Below are 25,518 nucleotides of genomic sequence, written 5' to 3' on the forward strand. Positions count from 1 at the left end.
GTCAGGAAGATCCACTGGAGAAGGAATAGGCTACCCACTCCAGTATTCTTAGAATTCCCTTGTGGCTCAGCTGGTAAAGAATCTGCCTGCAATGCAGGAGACATGGGTTTGATCCCTGGGTTGGGAAGATACCCTAGAGAAGGGAAAGGCTACCCACTCCAGTATTCTGGCCTTTAGAATTCCATGGACTGCAGTCTATGGACCTGCTTCTTGAGAAACCTATATACAGGTCTAGAAGCAACAGTTAGAACTGGACATGGAACAATAAACTGGTTCCAAATAGGAAAAGGAGTATGTCAAGGCTGTATATTGTCACTCTGCTTATTTAACTTATATGCAGAGTACATCATGAGAAATGCTGGGCTGGAAAAAGCACAAGCTGGAATCAAGATTGCCAGGAGAAATATCAATAACCTCAGATATGCAGATGACACCACCCTTATGGCAGAAAGTGAAGAGGAACTAAAAAGCCTCTTGATGAAAGTGAAAGAGGAGAGTGAAAACGTTGGCTTAAAGCTCAACATTCAGAAAACGAAGATCATGGCATCTGGTCCCATCACTTCATGGGAAATAGATGGGGAAACAGTGGAAACAGTGTCAGACTTTATTTTTCTGGGCTCCAAAATCACTACAGATGGTGATTGCAGCCATGAAATTAAAAGATGCTTACTCCTTGGAAGGAAAGTTATGATCAACCTAGATAGCATATTCAAAAGCAGAGACATTACTTTGCCAACAAAGGTCCGTCTAGTCAAGGCTATGGTTTTTCCAGTGGTCATGTATGGATGTGAGAGTTGGACTGTGAAGAAAGCTGAGCACCGAAGAATTGATGCTTTCGAACTGTGGTGTTGGAGAAGACTCTTGAGAGTCCCTTGGACTGCAAGGAGATCCAACCAGTCCATCCCAAAGGAGATCAGTCTTGGGTGTTCATTGGAAGAAATGATGCTAAAGCTGAAACTCCAATACTTTAGCCACCTCATGCGAAGAGTTGACTCATTGCAAAAGACTCTGATGCTGGGAGGGATTGGGGGCAGGAGGAGAAGGGGAGACAGAGGATGAGATGGCCAGGTGGCATCACCGACTCGATGGACATGAGTTTGGGTGAACTCCAGGAGTTGGTATTGGACAGGGAGGCCTTGGGTGCTGCAATTCATGGGGTCGCAAAGAGTCGGAGACGACTGAGCAACTGAACTGAATTGAACAGTCTATGGGGTTGAAAAGAGTTGGGCATGACTGAGCGACTTTCATGTTCAAGATATAGTTCATATACCATAAAACTCACCTTTTTTAAAAGTTCACCCTTTTAAGTATACAATTCAATGACTTATTACAGTCACAAAGTTGTGAATGGATCATCACTGATTCCAAAATACTTCATTACTCCCCCCAAAAATCTCATACCCATTAGCCGCCCCTCCGCATTCCTTCTTTTTTCCAGCCCTTGGCAATCAGTAATCTATTTTCTATCTCTATGGTTTATGTATTCTGGAATTTCATATAAATGGGATCATACGGTCTGTGTTCTTTTATGTCTAGCTTCTTTCACATAGCATGTTTTCAAGGTTGATCTCTGTTGTACCATGTATCAGAATTTCATTCCTTTTCGTGGCCAAATGATATCCCACTGTATGGATATACCACATTTTGTTTTTTCATTGATCAGTTGTTCCCACTAATTGGCTATCTTATATAAGGCTGCTGTGAACATGCACAAGTTTCTGTGTGGATGAACCTTAACAATTCTCTTGGGTGTATGCCAGGAGTGGAACTGATGGTCATTATGGAAACTCTATATTTAACTTGTTAAGGAACTGCCAAAATGTTTTCTAAAACAACTGCACCATTTTACATTCCCACCAGCACCGTATAAGGGTTCCAATTTCTCCACATGCTTGCCAACACTTGTTGCTGTCCATCTTTTTTTATTATAGCCATCTTAGAGTTGTGAAGTGGTATTTCTTTATGGTTTGATTTGCATTTCCCTGATGACTAATGATGCTGAGCATATTTTCATGTACTTGTTAGCCATCTGTATATCCTTTTTAGTGAAACGTCTATTCAGATCATTTGCCCATTTACCTGCATTATCTTGTTAGTATTGAGTTGTCGGAGTTTTTTACGTTTTTGATGCACGTTCCTTTATCAAGATATGTGATTTGCAAATATTTTCTCCTGATTCTGTGTCGCCTTTGGTATTAGTTTAATAATTCCCCCAGGTGATTCTAATATTCAGTCAGGATTGAAAACCGCTATAGCCTAACAGAGTTCTCAAGCTGACAGCACATTAGTCACCTGGGCGCTTAAGAAACTCTTGATTCTTGGGCCAATTAAATCAGAATCTTTGGGTATAGGACCCAGACATCAGTATATTTTAAATTTCTCAGGAGATTCTAATGTGCAGTCAAGTTGAAGAACCAGTAGCTTAACAGTTGAAACTCATTTCTTACCCCCAATTCATGGGCTTCCACAAGCTTTTCCAACCTCATTTCCTCAAACCAAAACCCTCCAGGTTAGCCAGATCATCTAAGGTACCTCCCCAGGACACACTGTGAGTAGTGTGTCTTCCCAGGACTCTCTGTGTACTTTGCTCAGTGACTCCTTGGCCTACAGTGTCTCTCCCTTCTTAGGTCTCCAAACTATTACTCTCTTTTCTACATTTTGAATATCTCTGGTTTCAGAGGCTTCCAGTTGTTTAGCTTTTGATCTGCATGTATTTTCTCTACACCCCTAGTTTCCAAGTCTCCTTTGAGCAAGGACAAGAGGTTACACTTTTTTGTACAATACTGTCTGAATAAGGGAGTCTCATTAAATAATTGACAAGTGAAAGACGGTGATAGGACTGTACCATTCTTAGCAGCTAACTCTGCCTAGCATCTCATTAAGTCCTTATTCAAAATCTGTGTCTCAATAGCAACTTTAACTTCATTTATTATTCACCCTAACAAATACTCTCTAAAAGCACTGAGAAGTTAACATGTTAAGACTCCAAAAGTTCAGCTTGTCTTGATTGGGAAATCCAACTCATCTTTTGTTTTATTTTCCATGGCCTTTTTCTTTGCTTACTTAGAAAGAATCACTGGGTTGGTTCTGACTAGAAGAATCAACCCCAGCAAGAAATGCTAGCATTGCCACTCCTTTTCAGGTTAGGTATCTGTATTTCTGCCTATTGAGGACCCCAGAAAGTGTGGTTCCATGACTAATTACTTGAATTTTGTTCTAATGAGCATTCAAATTCTTCCTGATATTCCTTTGAAAGCTGATGTAAGAAAAAAACATGAGAATATAATTTCTTTGCAGAGATTTTTTTTAAAAGGAGGGTGCAGAGGCGGGCGCATGGGCAAGAAAACTGAGTAAGGCTAAAGAGAAATCCTGGGTCATTGGTCAGTTTGGCTTCCTCCTCCAGCACCCACAGTGACATGGAGAGGGAAGCAGGAAGAGAAGCTCAAGCATCTACACTCCAGGAGTTGCTTAGTGCATCTTGATAACCCAGGTGTGACACCCTTCCAAGATGCACTGGGAGAGAGAAACCAATTTCCCAAAGGGGAGCAGGGCTCAGCTTCTGTCCTTGGACAGCTCAGAATCTGGTGGGGAACAAAAGATACATAAACAGACAGCTCCTTTTTTTTTTTTTTAACTGGAGGATAGTTGCTTTACAATGTTGTGTTGGTTTCTGCCGTTCAACAATGTGAATCAGCTCTAAGTATACATATATCTCCTTCCTCTAGCGCCTCCTTCTCACTCCACCTTCCATCCCACTCCTCTAGGTTGTCACAGAGTACAAAGCTGAGCTCCCTGTCCTGTACAGCAGCTTCCCACTAGCTGCTGTATTTTACACATGGTAGAGTGTATATGTCAATACTACTTTCAATTCATCCCACCCCCTCTTTCCCCTACTGTGTCCACAAGTCCATTCGCTATGAACAGACAGCTACTCTAAAAACAGTGGCACAGTGATCTGCATTAGTGGGGGCAACGAGGGAGCCAGCTAAAGATTTCTGGACGAGGTGACTGCTGACCTGAGTCTTCTAAGGATTATGCATATGTTGATTCAGCACATTTTTATTAAGTAAAAGTTTCCTAGCTGAGTCTTTGTTTTAGGGAGGAGGTAGGGGACTGTGGGAAAGATAAAGACAAAGAGAAAAATACAGAGTAAGGCAGGTGTTGGGAATTGCACCTACCCCCATTTGCTGCACCTGAGTTGTTAAAGACAAGGTTGGCAAAGTGAGCACAGTTCAAAGCTTGGGCTCTCTCCTGCAGATGATGAGGACCTGCTGAAGGAGTTTAAGCAGAAGAGTCATACATACAAGTTTTCATTTTATATAGATCCCTGTAGCGTAAATGTGGAAGGTAAATTTAAGAGAACAAGAGTGAATATATGGAGACCAGTTAGGATGCAATTGCAGTAGTCTAGGATCACTTTCCTGCATTGGAGAAGGAAATGGCAACCCACTTCAGTGTTCTTGCCTGGAGAATCCCAGGGACGGGGGAGCCTCGTGGGCTGCCATCTATGGAGTCACACAGAGTCGGACACGACTGAAGCGACTTAGCAGCAGCAGCAGCAGGCAAGAGATGATAAGGGTCTGAACTATGGTTACAAAGAAGTGGATGAACTCAAGAAACACTTACAGGCTAAAATTGGCAGAACTCAGCATGGGTTTAGATGTGGTGAGTGAGGGAGTTAAAAATGCTGTCCTCAGACCACACAGACCAACCAGTAAGTAACCCTGTTTTCCTTTTGCCTATGTCTTCATTCATTACATGACCAGAATAGACAACTCAGAAACTGAGGGGACCTTTGGACATGTGGGCTGTGAGGAAGACATTCTTCCAGCCTAGGGGATCGTTGCAAAGAAAAAGCAAATTACCTCAAAGCTTCCCAGGCCCACGTCAACTCCATGGAGCTTAGTCAGTATTTGCTCTTTTTTCAGAAGGGAGAAGCAGTGGTCATCCTCTGCTTTCCTTCACAAAGCATAATACAGTGAGAGAACTGAAAGATATATTTTCTTTCTGTTCATCATGAAACCTCCAATTCAGACCTCAGCGGTGTTATTACTGATCAATCAGATTTCTCCTGAGCCCACTCTCCTCCAGTACTACTTAAGGAAGAGCAACCCAAGATCCTAGTATTTAGGCTGGCTGTTACCATCAGTATTCTCCTGGCTAATGGCTTATCCAGCAATTGAGCAAGGGATGGAAAAGTGCCTTCTTGCATGACCCTTTCTACCAATATTTTGTTGAGAAAAAGCTCAAAAAATGGTTAAATGGCCATTTGAGGGAAAAGAGCTATCCAATTTATCTGTCAAGGTTTACTTTCCTCTCTCTTCCATATCAGCACATATCTTTTTAAAATTAGCAGCTATGCTTGAAGTAGTTCATTTAATATGTGCTAGTGTGGACAACAGCCTCCCAGTTTAAGGTTCAGGTTGAATTGATTCTGGCCAACAGAACCTCTTGTTTTTCAATATGTATAGTCTTACAGTACTTGGTCCCACCTTGGTTTATTCATGTCCATCATTCAGAGAAGCCTAAGTGAGAAACCAGTTCATAGGACTTCAAAATCTACATCTGCTTTAGAGAAACACTAAAGGAAGGAGATTACTTTTGGTGCTAGAAAAAGATAATCAGTTGTTCTAAGTAATACTGAATATATGTCATCACTATGACTTCCCATAGACACAATAATTCTGATTCCTCTTACTTTTTTCTTAAAATGGAGCATGTGTAAAAAATGCACACGCCTTACTCTGTGATACTAAAGTAATAACATGGATCCATCAAAGCAACCAAAAACCAGAACCCCAAATGACATTTGGATTTGATACACATTTTGATTCTCTGAGTTTTAGGGATTCCACAGTACTTCAAATAATTTAGGACATATTATAAAATTCAAGGACCTATCTAGACTCAGAAGAAGAAACCAGAGAAATATTTAGCTTCCCCACACTAAGTTCTGTTTGATTCCTCTTTGCTTTCCAGTTAGTGCTAGGAGTGGAAAACATCCTTCTCAGGTTAATTTTTTCTTAGCAGACCCACCCTTTTCCCTGGAAATAGTTGGTCTTCCATCTTGTGAGTAGTTAGATAAGGTCTACCTAGGTCAAACCTACTAGATTAAAAGAGAGACATTGTCAATCCATCAGTTGTATTGGCTTCTGATCTCAAAAGATTGGCTTGACTGACATGTCTCTAATTGAATTGGCAAGTTGTTTTGATGATGAATTTAGTGCTTTGCTTTTCAAAGCCTTTCCTAGCAGCTAACCCAGCTAAAGGTGTGGAGACAGGAAGCAGTAACCTCAAACCTCTTTCCCTCACAACTCCTCCTTGACAACAGGCAACATGAAGAGTTAAGATGGGAGGTGAGAAGGTACTTATCTGCTGCTTATGAGCAAGGCAGTGAGAATTGAAAGATTTCCCACAGATAATCTGTGAATTTTGTGATATAGCTGACTTCTGGAAAATTGAAAGTTGCTTGTGCTTCCATGAGAAAGAGAGGAAGGGAGCTTGGTTACCAAAAACAAACAAAACAAAACTTTCCCTTTTGGCCTATTGTAAATGGGCCAATTACTATAAAAATAAACAATGCTCTGAACAGGTAGAGTGGATAACCATCTCTAAGGTGTGGTTCCAAACACCAGGGAAGGAACCCTGACCCTAAAAGGACACTCCCCACTGTTCAGTTAATGCTTTGATTTCAAAATAAAGTGAAGCCTAAAATGCAATGTGAGAAACATATTGACAAATTAGTACCTAGGGTCTATATTCATACAACTACAAAGTGCTTTCTCCTATTTTATCTCATATGAGCTCCACATTAACCTGTGAAATACAGGACAGTCATCTTTACACCCATTTCATAGATGAGGAAACAGGTCCAGAAGGTCTAATTCTTCCCCAAGGTTTCCGGACAAGTATGTGACCCTGGGGACTTGGCTCATGCCTCATGACTTCTAGTGTTCTTTTTTTTCTTAATTGAAGGATAATTGCTTTACAGAATTTTCTGGTTTTCTGTCATACATCAACAAGAATCAGCTATAGGATTCTTGTCAGCTATAGCAGCCATGTTCCCTCCCTCCCAAACCTTCCCATCTCCCTCCCCATCCCACCCTTAAGCCTGTAACAGAGCCCCTGTTGAGTTCCCTGAGTCATACAGCAAATTCCCACTGGCAATCTATTTTACATATGGATTTGTAAATTTCCATGTTCTATTTCCTCCACTAGTTTGCATCAAAATTTCAACATAATTTCAGTGATTGTTTCTGCTGCTGCTGCTGCTAAGTCACTTCAGTCTGTGCAACCCCATAGACAGCAGCCCACCAGGCTCCGCCGTCCCTGGGATTCTCCAGGCAAGAACACTGGAGTGGGTTGCCATTTCCTTCTCCAAAGCATGAAAGTGAAAAGTGAAAGTGAAGTCACACAGTCATGTCCAACCCTTTGTGACCCCATGGACTGCAGCCTACCAGGCTCCTCCATCCATAGCATTTGCCAGGCAAGAGTACTGGAGTGGGGTGCCATTGCCTTCTCCAGTGATTGTTTCTAGACCTTCTCAAAGTTGGACTTGATAGTTGGATGGCACATAAGTGAGAATTAGGGAGGAGAATACTGTTGAGTAGAGGAGTCGGTGGAGTGGGAAGAAGACAGGACCAAGATAAGTTTCATTTTCTACCCTATTTTCCCGGAGCACCATCCTACAAAAAGTGTTCAGCTGGAAGGAAAGTTGGAGGTGATCTCAGCCAACCCCTTATTTTCAGAAGAGGCAACTGAAAACCAAGGAAGGAAATGGCTTTATAAACAAGGTCACACAAATTCTAGAAGAGCTAAGATATAATTTACGTATTCAGGATTCTAGGAGTAATGTATTAAATCATGAATGAATAGAAAACCAATTTTGTACATTTAGCAAGATTGACTTGAGTTTATGGTCATATTTAGAAAAAGTCTGTCACCAAACTCTGTCTCTACACAAAAGATCTTGCTTACAATGTCAGAGACTTCCTAAAGGTCATAGATAGAGCCCAGATAAGGCCTACAGACAGGATTGTCACTGAAATATCTCTTATCAGTTATTTCAGATCCACAAGCGATAATTGTACCATTGAAACAATTCCATTTCAGCTTGCTCAAATGTCCAAGAGAGTTTGAAGACAAACATCGGTCAATATACAAAGTCACTTTCAGTCTATACGTCACTGGGCAAATCCTAACTTCAAGGCCTTTGTGAATTATACTTATTTGTCATGTTTAATTTACAATATTCCATCTTCCCATTTCTTTACCATAGCACCATAGAGAAATCCAATGGCATGCAGAGGCTGGTGAACCAAAATGGGAATAAAGGCTGCTGCAGTCGTGTCTGACTCTGTGCGATCCCATAGACAGCAGCCCACCAGGCTCCCCTGTCCCTGGGATTCTCCAGGCAAGAACACTGGAGTGGGTTGCAGACAGCACTTAAGACTGAAGGCTGTATTCCTTAACTGAAGTTAAGGAAGCACTAAAGAAGATAGAATACATGTTGGGTTTTTTCTTTTTTGGTTGTTTGTAAATAGTGCATTCTTTTCACTTTTTTTTGTTGGTGTATAAATGCTTCACAATGTTGTGTTAATTTCTGCTGCACAACAAACCACATCAGCTATATGTATACATATATCCCCTCCCTCTGGAGCCTCCCAATCTCCCAGCTTCCCCCCTCTCCCACTGCAATCCCATCCCTATAGGTTTTCAAAGAGCACAGAGCTGAGCTCCCTGTGCTATACAGCATACATGTTTCTTTACCAACATCATTTTTCTTCAGAACTTCTTAAGAACTTCATTGGGGCCCATTTCTGTCAGGAAGATCCGCTGGAGAAGGAAATGGCAACCTACTTCAATATTCTTGCCTGGAAAATCCCATGGACAGAGGAGCCTGGTGGGCTACAGTCCATGGGGTCACAAAGAGTCAGACATGACTGAGCAACTAATACTTTTCTTCTGAACATCACAATCAGAATTTCTTCTGCCATTTAACAATCAGATTGTAAAGATCTTAATCACCTTGTTTCCTTTTTAAAAATTCTAACTGAACAGAATTTAGCATGTTAGGCGGGAACCAAAAAAAAAAAATGAAATCCTTCTCTTCTCAACCATCTTGCCCTGCGATGTTTGTGAACAAACTATGAAGGTGACGCTGGTTCCCCTGGCACACAGAGCTGACGAAATTACCGTAACTTTCCTCTAAGCACATTTCCTGTTCACGCCTGGGATACCCTTCCACACGTGGCCATCTGACCACTGACTCCTTTTTCAGGCTCCACACGGGGCAGGTGGCTCACAGTCCAGCCCAGTGTTTGCTCAGGAACTTAGAAGACAAACTGTGCTTCCTTGGAGGTCAGGGACACCCAGCCATCTTAGGCTCTGGTAACTCTAGCTGGTGGCTTGGTGTCACACAGATGTGAGAAAGAACACAAAACATTCAGGCTACAGCGTCTCTCACCATCCTTTTCAGTGAAAACAAAGAGGAAAACAAAGCTATCAAACTTTGAAAGGCTCCAGACTCTCTGAAATCCATATTAAAACAGGGAAATTAAAAAAGGGGTAATTCACACGATGTTTTCAAAATAACTTTGGTGTCATTTCATCTAGTTTTCTATTGACTGTCATCTTGAAACTCTCCTCATTTTCATAAGGAATAAATATTGATGGGAAGCCCCTCCCATCAAAAGGGCTTTGAGAAAGCATAGTCCATGTATGTATGCTTTGTCTCATTCAGAGAACAGCACACTCAAAACTGGGCAATAGGAGGTGAGTTATTTACAATAATAATAGAAAAAGACCGTTGGCAAAGGTTTGGAAGCACAAGATATATATCAGTTTGGCCAAAATGTTCACAGCTTACAGAAAAACCCAAATGAACTTTTTGGCCAACCCAATACTAGAAACCGTAGCTAAAAATGGCAGAGTTATAACCACCCCCAGATCTAAAGGGAAAGGGGAGGGCAAGGTTCCCAGAATCAGAAGGAAAAGAGAGTCATGTAAAGGAGGCCACCATGACAGAAGCAATGACTTCTGTAGGGAAAAACAGTCAAGTCAAGCCACCAGCCCTGCCCAGGATTGTGTAAGCATCACTGTCAAGTTATATATGTACATTAAGTCTTACCAAGAGCAAGTGTGACTTTCAAACAAAACCTAAAGAGACCTTAGTTCGAACAAGTACCTACAATGACAGATGATAATAGCAACAGAAATAGAAGCTTCTATTGGCCCTCACCAGTCTAAGCACCACCTTTAGCCTTGATCTGTGTTTTCACACAGCCAGACACTGTACTGTAGAGGACAATAGTCCTTGGCCTTATAAAAACTTGCTATGCTCCAGGCAATTGTCAGAAAGTAACTCAGAGGTCAGAGAGGGACAAAAAGTCCCATCCAAGCACCTAGATCTAAGGCACTAATTCTTGAGAGAGAAAAATTATCAATACGATCAATGAATACTTTCTGAAAAGAAATTTTGATGTGTCAGAAAATTACTCTTTGGTATTCCGACTTCTACCTTAACAATGTCAAGCTTTCACTCAGCAATTAAGTAATGAGGCCTACTGTACTAGGTTTCTGGGAGATGGGAAGATGTAAAAGATGCAGTCTCTTCCTTCTAAGAGAGATCCTAAGGCAGGCTCACAATTAGCTATGCTCCAAAGCCAGGTATGGTGTGTGAGGCCTGTAGAAGGTTACTGACACTTGTGCGGGAAGAGCCCTTGTTTCCAGACATGAGTCTGCTTTTGTGAAGACTGGGCTTTAACTGGGCCCTGAACTTCTGGGCAGATTTAGACAGGCTAAGGTGAAGGAAATGCCCTTTAGTGTAGGGGTTTATTGGGGATCAGCTGAACATTGTATCTACATAGAAGGAAAGTAAGTGAAGATGCCTGGTGCCTCATGGTGAGCTTTTGATGCCAAGAAAAAGGCACATAGATTTTACTAGAAAGGCAATGGGAGACACTGAAAACACCTGAGCTGATACTAAGGTAGTAAGCTCTCCTTTGGCAAGGTTAGCACAATAGCAGGGAGCGCGTTAGCTAGGAGTGAGGGTGGGGCTGAGGGAGAGACAGGTAAGATCTGAGCCAACAGCATCCCTGTGAGCTCCTAGGGTCTGAGGCTCAGAGGCAGCAGCTGGGATAGAAAGGATGGGCGAGGTATTGGTGTTGGGTTATGCTTGGTGATGGTGAGCAGGAATCAAAATGACGTGTAGCTCATGGACTAGAGGGGAGACCAGGGACAAAATTAGCTAAATGAAGAGAGGAAATTTGTTTGGAAAAAAGCTGTTGGGTTTTACATATGTTGTGTTTGAAGGGTAGGTAAGGCATCATAGAGGAAAAGTCCAGGAGTTTGACTAGTTGGACTAGACCTCAAGAAAATCAGAGATAGACACATACATTGAAATGTCATCTATATTAGGGCAATAGTTGTTATTAAACCTGCTAAAAAAACACTGCCTGTACCATAATCCATCCCTACCATTCAGAGACACTACCCAGCCATATACATACAAAGCAACAGAAATTTGAGTGGTGGGACTTTTCTGGCAGTCCAGTGGTTAAGACTTCACCTTCCAATGCAAGGGGGTGTGGGTTCAATCCCTGGTCGGAATGCTAAGATCCCACATGCCTCGCAGCCAAAAATCCAAAACGTGAAACAAAAGCAATACTGTAACAAGTTCAATGAAGACGCTTAAAAATGGTCAACATCAAAAAATCTTAAAAAAGAAAAAACTTGAGTATGGTGGGACTCAGGCCCCACCATCAAGGCTTTGCATTATCCTCTCAGCTCCTAATGCTGGAAAGATCATCTAAGAGAACATGACAGAGCATCTTAATTTATATAAAAGAGTTACCTATAACAAAAGCTGGAGCTTCCCAGTGGCTCAGTGGTAAAGAGTGCCAATACAGTGTTTGAGACACAGTTTCAATTCCTGGGTCAGGAAGCTTCCCTGGAGTAGGAAATGGCTACCACTCCGGTATTCTTGCCTGGAAAATTCCATGGATAGAGGAGCCTGGTGGGCTGCAGTCCATGAAGCTGCACAACTGAGCAACTGCACATGCGTGATACCAAAAGCCACCAGACCAGTCTAGAGGTCAAATTCTGTTACCCTAAAAGGTTGCTTATAGTTCAAGTGGTAGGTAACCAGGATTTTATAGCTTTCTACATAAATATTATGGCAGTAATTCAGTTAATAGATGCCCATAGGTGTCAATGAACTGGCTGTATTAATATATTGTATTCTAAATACATATTTTAATCCGGTAACCAAATCTCGGAAACTTGTTTTCCTCCTGAGCCACCATCATTCTGAGTCCTCATTCAAAACAACTCTGTAAAGAAGACAACAGTATATTTTTCCTGTTTCTTTCTCCCTAAATCTTTGGGTGTGTGTGCTCAGTTGTGTCCAACTCTTTGTGACCCCATGGACTGGAGCTCACCAGGCTCTTCTGTCCATGGGAATTTTCCAGGCAAGAATACTGGAGTGGGTTGCCATTTCCTACTCCAGGGGGTCTGCCCGACCCAGGGATCAAGCCCACATCTCTATTGTCTCCTGCACTGGCAGGCAGGTTCTTTACCACTGTGCCACCTGGGAAGTCTACACCTTTGAGAAGTCTGCTTAAGGTCACCTTGACTCATTCAGAATCTTCTAGGTAAGTCATCACCTGGAAGTTAGAAAAATAATTAGTGTTAAACCTTAACATTATGTAGGAAGATGGGGAGAACAAAGGCAATATTGTTCCCCAAAACCCTGCAGTCATTTCTAAGCATATTAGCATCTAAGACCCTGGTTCACAATCTCTCCAATTTCCAAGGTGACTGGTTGCAGTTCTTGTGTTTTCTCTATTATAAGAGCATCCACAAAGGGATGGGGTGATCTGGTTGCCTTGCTAGAGCTGATAAAAGCTAAACCTTTTATCCCATTTAAGAAGCATTTTTTAACCCAGAAATAGACCTGAGATGTCTTCTCGTCCCAATCCCATTTTATATCAAATGAAGAAATGAAGGCCAGAAAAGTTAAGTCATAGTGTAACAAATTAAAACGCTTCATCATATTTCCCTTTCTTGATAAATCACGGGTTTTAGCTTTTGAGTTTGGAAAAAGAATAACAGTCACATTCTCCCTAAAGCCAAGGGCAGGCCACCATGTCCTTCCTCTGAAAAAAACAAACAAACAAACAAAATGCAGAGGCCAAGATTAACATCCCTGACTGGAAACTGGAGCCCTGCCCATGATGCTGGGCAGGCTTGGTCTGAACCTTGTGATACTGTTATCAAAGCTGTGAGCTGAGGCCAAGTCTAGCCACATGTACAGTTTTGAAGACTCAAGCAAATTTATGGTACAAACCAACTAACTCTTCAAAGTTAAGGTATGTACTGTCCCAGTCACCATTGTTCACCATTGTTGAGATAGGTTTAACACAATGACCTATCTTGAGAGAAATCAAATATATATATATATATATATATAAAAATTATATTTATACACACACACACACACACACACATATATCTATTTCACAAACGTTTTCCATGTCAGGTTTGCCAGTGTGGAATCACTCATCTACCCTGGCTTCATCCTAACACATCTCTACCTCTATAAATCTCTTCCCTTCCTCCCATTCTTCTTAGACCATTCTCCTTAGTCCATTCTTCTTTCCCCTCCTCTTTTTGATACTCCCATTCTCCAAATCTCCATCCCCATCTCCTCAAAGAAAATTGCCTCCATTCTCTTGTTTCTCTCTCTCTTCCTCTTTTCTTTCTTAATAGCCCTCTCTCCCTACTACCCATGCCATACACACACACACACTCAAGACCAACACGTGGCTCCTTCCACATGTCAAATGTAATTAAGTCACTTGGCTTGCAAACATTACATGGGGACTATGTACAAATTACTATGATAAACTCTATAGGTGATATAAGTCCCTCATGGTCTTCACTTTATCTAGAAATTTCCTCTCCTTTTCACTATCTCATTTTTATCCCCCCTCCATCTTTTCTCAACCCTTTGAAGAGTTATCTTCCTTCACCAATTTGCCTAAACTCAAAAAACCCCAAATGGCCTCCTTTCAGCCAAAATCAATAATCTTTCCAGGGCTTCCCTGGTGGCTCAGTGGTAAAGAATCCACCTGCCAATTCAGGAGACATAGGTTCAATCCCAGACTCAGGAGGATCCCCTGGAGAAGAACATGGCAACCCACTCCAGTATTCTTGCCTGGGAAATCCCACGGACAGAGGAGCCTAGCAGGCTACAGTCCATGGGGTCACAAAAGAGTCTGACATGACTTAGCAACTAAGCAACAACAATGACTTTGTGCATGTGTGTGTGCACATGCACTCTTCCTTCCCTTACACAATCAATGCTATTAGCCATTGCCTCTTTCTGAAACTCTTCTTCTGGCTCTGGTGACATTCCATGAGCCTCGTTCCCCTCTTCTCTCTCCAACACACTCTGTGTCCCCTTCACTAGCTCAGCCTCTTCTTCAGCTAAGTCCTAACTAGGCCTATTTTCCAAACTTCATTCAACTCTCTGCCTTTCTGTAGTTGTTCCCTCTCCTTTCTACTAGCCATCAATTTCCATCACTTCACTTTTATTCCAAAGTTGAGGATTCCTAAATGTTTTCTTCTTACCTGGTTCCCATATCTTCAGCTATGTACTGGACATTTTTCTGACATCTCAAGTCTTTACTTCAAACTCAGTACATCTAAACTTAAACACTGTTTTCCTCCAAAACTCAGTTGAATAACAAAATCTTGGTTTCAGGTGGTGATACCAGCATTCCTCTTAAGCCAAAATCTTGACATCATTCTTTCTCCCTCCTTCCCTTTCACAAGCCAGGTACTAAGCCCTGAAAGATCTATTTTCAAAACATCTCTCAGAATAGTCACTTCTTTCTATTTCCACCTTTGCCCAAATCCTATGACCCTCTTCCTGACAAAGTGACAGAGTGACATGATCTCCTGGTCACTAGTCTCCACACATTCTAGATCATCCTGCTTCTGCAAACTTTCAGCTGCTTCCCAATGTCTTGAAAATGAAGTTTCAATTTCCATTATGAGCATTCAATCCTTTTGACCTGACTCAAACCCATCACTCCAAGCCTCTATACCTTCAGACTGGCCATCTATTCCAAGAACATGGGATGATAATCCTGGTATAATTTCTTCATTTGTATTTCTTCTCCATCCTGAGGCAACATAACATTGGTAAGAACATGAACCCTGGAGCAAGAGCAGCTGGACTGACTCACTGACTAACTGTGTGACCACAGATAAGTTGTTCTATCCGCTATATGCTTCAGTTTTCCCATCTTACGGACAAGATAATCACTGTAACTACTTCAAAGGATTTAGGGAAAGAATAAATGATTTAATACAGGGAATGCCAGATAAAACAGTGTATATAAGTGTAAAATAAATATTAGCTAGCAATTATTATTATAACATCATGCATTCACATCTCATCTAGCTTTAAAGTCCAGCTTAACTCCCAGATTTCCATAAAAGCTTCTATATTAACGTTACTAATTATTTTACACTTCCTCTTTTTAGTTCATTCATTTCCTTCTTCAATAAATATTTGCCCAACATCCACAACACATCCTGCACTACACATAGTTTCGAGGTTATAAGGATGGATACGATACAATCCTGTCTGTAAGGAGCTCACAGTCTAGAGGAAAAAAATGGATGTACCAGCACACAATAATAATTTTAGGAATCCTGATGAGGAAAGAAGTCCCTCAGTTTGCCATGTAGGGTCTCAGAGAAGAACTTCTTAGGTGAGAGGAGTAGGGAACATAATGGATTACAAAAATAATATATGCAAATCCATTATAGCATCAAAATAGCATGATGAAGTAGGAAACTGCCAAGTTTTATTTATCTGTTTCCAGCTGTTATATCCTGTTATATATAGTCTTTCCAACTAGAGCTGAAGTCTCTAAAAGCACAGAGAACTACTTAATTACAGAAGCAATTCTTGTGTGCTAATTAAGTCTATATCTCTTTTCCTGTTTTTATATTCCTTCAGATCCCAATAGAAGCTGAAATATAAGAGAAGTTTAATAGATATGTTAGATGGAGTTACACTCCCACTGGGACTCCTCTTATAAGATCATAGGAAAGACTGAATACCAAGGGAATGCTTCCTCGGGGAGATGGATCTTACACTAAAGACTTAAAGTGAAAGTCGATTAGGGTTTGGATGCATGGAAAGGAGGCATGCATGCTCAGTTGCTAAGTCGCTTCTGACTGTCTGCAATCCCACTGACCATAGCCCACCAGGCTCCTCTGTCCATGGGATTTCCCAGGCAAGAATACTGGAGTGGGTTGCCTTTTCCACCTAAGACACCCATGGAAAGGAAGAGGGAATCCAAAATGGAAACAGCATCAGAAAGGTCATAAACATGAGTACAGGTGTGTGAGACAGTGAAGAAAGCCACAATATAAGAAAGGGTTAAGGATCTTATATTAGGGTATGAAAGGAGATAGATAGATTAGGTAAGTAAAATGGGTCCAGCCTAAAAGCATCCCAAAGTGCCAGAAAACATTCCAATGTCATCTTCTAGTAGCATCTTCTAGGAACCATCAACACAACTTCCTTTTCTATAAATTCAGAGATGTCTAAGTTTCCTCCCATCTTTAAAAAATGTCTGTGGTTGAATTCAGCAATTCTATGGATGCTTCGCTTATAACTGTTTTCCTTAAAATCAATTAGTATAGATAGGAAATCATTCACAGTGTTCCTAAATTGAAAGAGAAAAAAAAATTCTGGAAAGATTTCACAATTCTCATTTGTAACTTCACTGAAGCTCAAACTGGGTTTTGTATCAGTCACAGAACCTAAAACATGTGTTGTTATTGTTTAGTCCCTAAGTTGTTTCCAACCTTTTGCTACCGCGTGACGGTAGCCTACCAGGCTCCTCTGTCCCTGGGGTTTCCCAGGGAAGAATACAGTAGTGGCTTGCCATTTCCTTTTCCAGGGCATCAATCCAACCCAGGAATCAAACCCATGTCTCCTGCACTGGCAGGCGAATTCTTTACCCCTGGGTCACCAGGGAAGCCATAGAAGATGTTAATAAATACCTGTTGAATGATGACATGAAGATCTGTCTTCCCAACGCATAAGAAGGAGCAGGCACTTCAGAGAAGAGTAACTTACTAACACCCTTTTTAGTTTCCCCAAGAGCCTCGTGGTGGGAGGAAACATTCTTCTCCTAAGATCCCATTCTGACCCACTTTCTATAGGATAGAGTCTGTGAATCAGAAACGGAATCCTCCTGGACTCAACATTCCTGAAGCTGGTCTAAATTATGTACCCTTATTATTAGTCCTGTTCAATTTCAAAGCAAGTCATCGGGGTTACACAGAAGCTGCAAATACAGCCACAGTGATGTTCTGACACTTCAGTTCAGCTCAGTTCGGTTCAGTCGCTCAGTCGTGTCCGACTCTTTGCGACCCCATGAATTGCAGCACCCAAGGCCTCCCTGTCCAACACCAACTCCCGGAGTTCACTCAAACTCAGGTCCATCGAGTCAGTGATGCCATCCAGCCATCTCATCCTCTGTCGTCCCCTTTTGCTCCTGCCCCTAATCCATCCCAGCATCAGAGTCTTTTCCAATGAGTCAACTCTTCGCATGAGGTGCCAAAGTATTGGAGTTTCAGCTTTAGCATCAGTCCTTCCAAAGAACACCCAGGGCTGATCTCCTTTAGAATGGACTGGTTGAATCTCCTTACAGTCCAGGGGACTCTCAAGAGTCTTCTCCAACACCACAGTTTAAAAGCATCAATTCTTCGGTGCTCAGCTTTCTTCACAGTCCAACTCTCACATCCATACATGACTACTGGAAAAACCATAGCCTTGACTAGACAGACCTTTGTTGGCAAAGTAATGCACACGTCAAATATCCCTAAGCAATGAAAAGCACAACTGTCTATCTTTTCAAGTTAAAAAAAAAATCACCCACCTAAGCTCTTAGCAGGGGAATCTAAGTCACTGTTAAAAATGTAAGATATGTCCGTAATGTATATTCCTGTTTGAGTGAGTGGGTAATGACTAGGAGTTACTCTTATAATCAATACATTACATGGTAGATTGTGACCCAACAAGGTGACTCAGATATGCAGAAAGGGGCTCATGATTAGATTAGAGATCAGAGTAAATTGTGAGTGGGTGACTCTTATGACACCATCAGGAACTATAAACCTGGTTACCTTGGCAACCAGAGTCCCCAAGATAATGAAGATGATGACACATGAAAAAGATGACGGTAATGGTGATGCAGAGATAAAGTCGCAGCTCAGTTAAGTAAGAAATTTACCACAACCACTCACTTCTCTTTAGACAATGAAAATTTAAGCTAAAATAACCTGAATGGTCACACATAGACTTAATTAAGATGCCTAGGAAATTAGTATTGAAATCCTAATGTCCAAGAAGTCTAAACTCTTTCTCATATCCTGTAACAAGCGGCTGAGTAGCCCTTGAACATATCCAGCCCACCTCTCTTCTAGTGCTAAGAGAATTTAATGAGAATTTATTAAATGAGAATTAATATTAAATGAGAATTAATATTAAATGAGAATTTAACAAACAAGCAATTAGGTACCTACTTTCCGTGGGGCCTGGGTTACCTTACCTCCGGCTTCAGGGACCAATACAATGATTCTCAGACCGAAAACTCTGGGTACATTTTTTTTTTATGACCACACCATGTCATTGACCAAAAAAGAGTCAAAGAAATTACCAAAAGAGACACAGATTCCTTAACACATCTTAGAAAACCAGAGACCCCTTCAGTCTGTCACATAGCCACCTAGCTGTTAATTTTTTTTCTCAAGTTTAGCTTAACCATCTACTAAGAAGAGAAGTCCCAGCCTCTGTGAACTTTCATAAACAAGAAATTTCTTTTAGAAAAAGGCAAACAAAAATTGAACCAAGATGTAAAGGAAAAAGGATAAATAACTGTGCTTTCAGAGGGCCTGCCCTCTGATTTTTAGACAAGAAAGTCTGCAGTGAAAATTGTGTATTGTTATCAAAGCCAATACATGTGAATAAAGAGCTATTGTTTTAAAGATGATAAACCACAAACGGCGTTTTCTTCTGGGATGTTGGTGGCATAATAATTTTCATTTTGTAAATGTCAGCACATTGCCAGCAGGAAATACTTGGAGAAAGATAGCCATACATGATAAAAGCTGAATGGTAGCCATGTGGCATTTTGACACGAGAATAGAATAAGGATATTAAAAAAGAGGATGGTGTATGTTTAAAGGAGAGAAGTGAGGTCCTCCCCCTCCCCATAGTAAAGGTTTGAATGTGGGAGCTTCAGAATAACCATTACAGATTCATTTCTTTTTCTAATCTACCTGTGAAAATGACTCATCCTATTTCCTGGTATTGATATATTGGCATTAATTTTACAATCTTTGCTGTAAAAGTTCTTTCTGGATGGTTGCCTTTAAAAAATAAATAAATAAAAGGAGTATCTTTGGGTGTAAGAACAGAGTAAAACAAATTCTTACTTTTAAAGAAAATTTAATTGGAAGCTAATTGCTTTACAATGGTGCGTTGGTTTCTGCTGTACACCAACATGAATCAGCTACAAGTATACATGTGTCCCCTTCCTCTAGAACCTCCTTCTCACCCCACCTCACATCCTACTCCTCTAGGTGGTCACAGCGGACTGAGCTGCCTGTGTTATACAGCAGCTTCCTACTAGCTATCTATTTTATACATAGTAATGTGTATATTTCCGGAGAAGGCAATGGCACCCCAATCCAGTACTCTTGCCTGGAAAATCCCATGGACGGAGGAGCCTGTTAGGCTGCAGTCCATGCGGTCGCTAAGAGTCAGACACGACTGAGCGACTTCACTTTCACTTTTCACTTTCCTGCATTGGAGAAAGAAATGGCAACCCACTCCAGTGTTCTTGCCTGGAGAATCCCAGGGAGGGGGGAGCCTGGTGGGCTGCTGTCTCTGGGGTCGCACAGAGTCAGACACGACTGAAGCGACTTAGCAGCAATGTGTATATTTCAGTGCTACTCTCAATTTAAAGCAAATTCTTAATTGCACTTTGGAAATGTCCATTAATTTTACTTGAAATGACAAAAAACCCAGTCAATTTTTAACAGAATAACTGGCTACTGTGTATTGGTTGTCCTGTAGACATAGCAACCCTGCATTTTCCATGTCCATCTTTCTACCTAACTTCCCCAAGCCCAGCCTCAGAGCAACACTTTCCTGAGAGAAGTCAATGACTTTTGTGTACCGCTACCTCAGAGGGGTCATTTGCTGAACTAAAAATAAAGCCTTTAATTACCTTGCTTTGCTGATGGTTTTTCATTAAATATCAATCATTTTCCTGCCTTCTGTGCCTCAGTCAGAAAAAGAAATGCTGTGGGGAATAGAGCAGCACCAGAGAAATCAATCGTGTTCAAATTGGCCATTTGGGACAGTTTCCTTGCTAAGGTTTGGGAAGAAATGAAAAGAAAAGCTCTCGTTGAAAAAAAAAATGTGTTGTCCTGATTTTTGCCTTCATGTTGGATGATTAGCTTGCTGGAAAAAATAACCAATATTGACTGAAAAATCATCAATGAACAATACTATGTATTATAGGTACCCTCCTTCTATCGTCAACCACAAATTATTTCCCTTTCAAGGGCCTCCAGTTCTAAGCTGGATTCTATTACAAAGTCAACAAAATCCTCTGTTTCGGATCTCAACTGCATAATTATCCAGTAAAAAAAGACATGTCATGTTAGTAAAGGAATTGTGTCAGTTAAGGTTTTCTTATGCTTCCTGAGTCACTCTTTTTTAATTTTACTCTAAAGATCTTTTATAATGTCATTAAAATCATGAAGAATCAGGTTCAGCTTTGACCTTCATAGGATAAATATTTAAAGCTATGCTTTGGGACGAAGAGTTAGAACTGTTAAATTGGTCAAAAAAACTGTCCTTCACACATAGACGCAGGCACACATCTCAACACAGAGATAGCATTAGTCTTTCACAGTCCTCAAGAGGATGGCTACACTTTGACCAGAGAATTTCCTTAACTGTAACTTTTTCATGGAGGGTAAAGAGGAGAGAAACAAAAAGCACACAGAAGATTTTGCACCACTGATTAGAAGGGACCAGACATTTTCATATCCTGTAATTATTTTTTCTCATAAGTTTTCTTACTGAAAGAGGCATTTTGAAAGTGCCTTCTCAAAAAAAAAAGAGAGAGAGAGAAAGAACAAAATTGCCTTCTCTACCCCTTTCCTACTTCATTAGATGGCCACTCAGCACCAAATCTTAAAAGTGATTATGGGGGATGAACTGGCATTTGAAACATAGATGTACCTCAAGTCAAAGACAGTTTCCATGTGTGTGATCTTTTCATTGCTTCTCTCGCTATCCCCCTTTTAGTAAATGTGCTAAAGGAAACATATAAAGCCTTGAGTCTTACAAAACTTGTCTCCAAAAGAGAGTGAATGAATTGATGATGGTGGCTGTGCACAGTTCCCGGTTTTAAATAGTTTTCTGTTGGAGTGAGGCTTCTCTCTCCTTTCTGCCCATTCTTTACGGCCTAATAAATTATGAGATTTTAAATAGTCTTTAAAAATAAATTTTAGAGATCCCTTAAAAAACAGACATTGAAGATTCTTTTAAAGTATGTTTGTTAGCTCATAGTGCTGGGTATTAACCTATCTCATCACTAGCTCATGTCTTTTATTATATCAACACCTTTTATAAATACACAGAATTTTTAAGGTGCTCACTGGCACCTCAACAATGCAATGGATGGGTGTATTGCACAGGTTGGGTAATTACACTCTTCGGAACGTGATATTTAAAGGACAGCAAGAAATCATGCATACCAAATCTCACTACCAACATAAGTGAGAAAGAAAATGGAAGATGCTGGCCTTTCATTGTATCTTATATGGAAAAATAACTATCCTTACTTCAATATGCCGATTAACCCCTATCTGTCCAATTTTTGAGCCAAGTAGGACCATTTTCTAACTCTGAGAACAAGTTGAATGAATACCTGACTCCAGCCCACCCAAGTAAGCAACAAACTCTTTCTGTTGGGAACTGTGATTTACCAAAGATGATCTAACCCTGGACATATCTGGAGCTAATACATTATAAAGCACATCCTATTAGATGGAGTAGCATAAGAGCACAGGCCCTAGAGTCAGACAAAGGTGGTTCAGACCCTGGTTCCAACAACTCCTACATATAGATCTTTAGCCAAATTAACATTCCTTCCCCCAAATCTTTATCTGAAATGGGGTTAACTGTGATCACATCAAGCTGTTCATCTTCATCCCCATCATCACTGAAAACTTAAAGAATTTCAACCACTTGAAATAGATATCAACCAGTTGTTTAAAGAAACTAATTTATTAGCATCTGTATGGCACCAGCTTGTGTGACAACTCCAGAATTCATTTTGGCACCCTTTCAATTCAGGTAGACATGGCAAAACAGTCGGACAGGACTTAGTGACTAAACAACAAGACGTGGTAAGTATAGCCAACATTTATCTTGCCGGCCAAGCATTGACTGTGCTAAACATTTCACATGGTTGTTTCATTGTATCCTCACAATGACCTTGAGATGAAGTTATTATCATTCCCTTTTTACAGATAAGGAAACTGAGGCTTAGAGAGTTTAAATACTAGTCTAAGCTCAGTTATCAAGAAATAGATCTGTGATATGAACCCAGGTAGTCTAAATCCAGGGCTTTCAGAACCAACCTGCATATACAGCAATTTTCTTACATTTAAAAATATATATGTATACACAAATGCTAAAAATTCTTGGGACATTACCAACTAATAGTTAAATAAATCTGATTTCATTCCAAAGAATGCTTATTTAAGTATTTTGCTGGCTCTAGTCTGAGAATCAATGAGTTTCTTCAATAACAGGTTGCCATTTCATAGCAAAAACTGCACTTCAAATGCCCAAATGTCCTGAGTTCTTCGAAATTTAAAATGAACCATTCACTGATAAATGAAGAAAAGTATTGCACCTTTTGAAATATACCAAATAGAGACTGCATGATTTTAAAACATTTTTTCCTGAAAAATAAATGAAATAAAATGAACCGAAAGCCTCAAAAGAAAACGCTGGAGGAAGAAAGAAATCAAAACTGTTTACCTGCTACTTGAATTGAGGGGAAGAAGTTGAGAGCCAGGAGCAGCCTGAGGATCATGGTGCTGACGGTGGGCCACGGCTCCAGCCCCTCCTCCCTGAGAAGCCCAAGTGTGAGGGGAACCGAAGACACACTTGAGTGACTCGACTCGTCATCCGCGGCCACCACCGCCAACTTACTTGTCTCAGGGCACATGATCAAGGGACTCAAACCTCAAACATTTCACACAGGATATTACATTGTTTTGATGACTTCTGACTTTTCCTCTTCTTTTAAAGGCAAACCTTTTCTTGTCACTGAAAGAGTATCAGTCACTCTATGATGGTCTCATGGAAATCATGCTCTGTAGAGGGGGTGTCAGGGCTGTGAAAAACGGGTGCTGTGCTTGAAATCTAAAATGTAAGGGTAGACAGATGAGACGATTCTAAAAGAGGAGAGCTTTTCATAAGATGGGGATAGACTGTGTCCAAAAGACACCAATAAGAATTATACTGAGGGACTTCCCCCCTGGCCCAGAGGTTAAGAATCTGCCTGCCGTGGCAGGGGACATGGTTTTGATCCCTGGTCCAGGAAGACCTCACACGCCGTGGAGAAACTAAGCCTGTGTGCCACAACTTCTGAGCCCACACACTGCAACTACTGAAACTCACACCATACTGAAGAGTAGCCCCTGCTCACTGCAACTAGAGAAAGCCCAATCACAGCAATGAAGACACAGCATGGCCAAAAATAATAAGTAAATAATTTTTTTAAAAAGATTATATTGAAGATTTGGGAAATAATTGTTATCAGCATTGAAACTTATAAATATGAGGAATTGAACGTTTGTGTTGGACGTAGGCAGCCCCATGGAGCGTGGAACATAAACTGTTTAGTTTATGCCAAACCTTTCCCAACTCACTTCAAGGAACTTTGAGAGAGACACCCCACTTGCAAGCACCCCACCTACTGAATATCTGGAGGAGGTTCCCTAAGCAAAGGGGGGAGTCGAAAGTATCCTGTGTCTTTAGGGGGCAGTGAGGTGACAAAAGCCTCTTAGCGTCTCGTGGTCTGTATGTTCCTCAAGGAAATTAGAGGTTAAGTGACAGGCATGAAAGGAGGCTGCTTGGAGCCACGCCTCTGCAGGCCTTACCTTCTGAGAAAGTCTTCTGCGTTTAGGGGCCTTCCCCTGTCATGGCCAGCCCCACTATCCTCTTTGGGAGCCTGGGTCTCAGGATCTTGTACTCCACAGCTTGTTCAAAAACCTTCCAGTAACTTTTTTCTGGTTTCTTGAAAAATCTAAGCTTTATGTGATTAACTTAGTTTGAAGTTTATGTATATGTCTTAAAAAATAATAATAATGTTTTGTATATTGATTTTTATTCTAACTATAAGTGATCAAACCAATCGATCCTAAAGGAAATTAATCCTGAATATTCATTGGAAGGACTGATGCTGAAGTTGAAGCTCCAATAATTTGGCCACATGATGCGAAGTGCTGATTCATTGGAAAAGACCCTGATGCTGGAAAAGATTGAAGGCAGGAGGAGAAGGGGATGCCAGAGGATGAGATGGTTGGATGGCATCACTGACTCAATGGACATGAGTTTGAGCAAGCTCCAGGAGATGGTGAAGGATAGGGAAGCCTGGCATGCTGCAGTCCATAGGGTCACAAAGAGTCAGACACGACTGAGTGACTTAACAACAACAACAATAAAAAGAGGACATATTTCATATAGAAAATTTAGAAAGAGATACTCTTACTTTTGTAAATGTCAAAAGAATCACTAAAACAAAATTCATCTATGATCTTACCACTCTGATATAAACACTGTTAACATTCTGGTCCTTTTTTTATTAAGATTTTTACATATTTAATATCTGGTTTTATTTATAGTTTTCAACAGATCTATACTATTATCGGTTATATCCTGAGCATTTTTTCCATGACCTGTAAGCATTCTTTATAAGCATTATTTGAAACTGATAAATAATATTTCATTCTATAATCACCTCATAAGTTGTCTGTGAGTGTTAGTTGCTCAGTCATGTCCAACTCTTTGCAACCTGTGGACTGTAGCCTGCCAGACTCCTCTGTCCATGGAATTCTCCAGGCAAGAATACTGGAGGGGGTTGCCACCCTTCTCCAGGGGATCGTCCCAACCCAGGGATTGAACCCAGGTCTCCCACACTGCAGGCAGATTCTTTACCATCTGAGCTACCTGGGAAGCCCATAAGTTGTCTAACAATCCCCTGATGGAATTAACAAATTTCTGCTATTTCCAAGTACTATATTGAACATCTTTCATGATTTAGCTATAAGTGCAAGAAGACTTCATGTCCTCCATTCTTCTTGTCTGGCAAATGACAAATCAAAAAT

The 25,518-nt window shown here is 40.8% G+C and overlaps 1 protein-coding gene across 3 annotated transcripts in view; it reads right to left on the bottom strand.

Annotated features, from left to right (window-relative positions):
- CD28 (CD28 molecule) overlaps positions 1–25,518 on the bottom strand; it is an 81,541-nt gene that overhangs the window by 10,638 nt on the left and 45,385 nt on the right. The window contains exons 1-2 of one of the 3 annotated variants that reach the window (XM_086344629.1): positions 17,092–19,731; positions 4,179–4,271 (exon numbers count right to left, since the gene is read on the bottom strand). The exons of 1 other annotated variant lie outside the window; for it this stretch is intronic. In XM_086344629.1, coding sequence (XP_086200755.1) covers positions 4,179–4,271; positions 17,092–17,215 — 217 coding nt within the window. In that variant the 5' untranslated portion in view covers positions 17,216–19,731. Of the gene's footprint in view, positions 1–4,178; positions 4,272–17,091; positions 19,732–23,164; positions 23,524–25,518 lie in introns of those variants that run through there. One more of the 3 variants, XM_086344615.1, reaches the window with a different exon arrangement.

This window comes from Bos grunniens, chromosome 2 (genome assembly GCF_055505025.1).
Source record: "Bos grunniens cultivar Pamir isolate PY7600 chromosome 2, Bosgru_T2T1.0, whole genome shotgun sequence".
Classification (NCBI taxonomy): domain Eukaryota; kingdom Metazoa; phylum Chordata; class Mammalia; order Artiodactyla; family Bovidae; genus Bos; species Bos grunniens.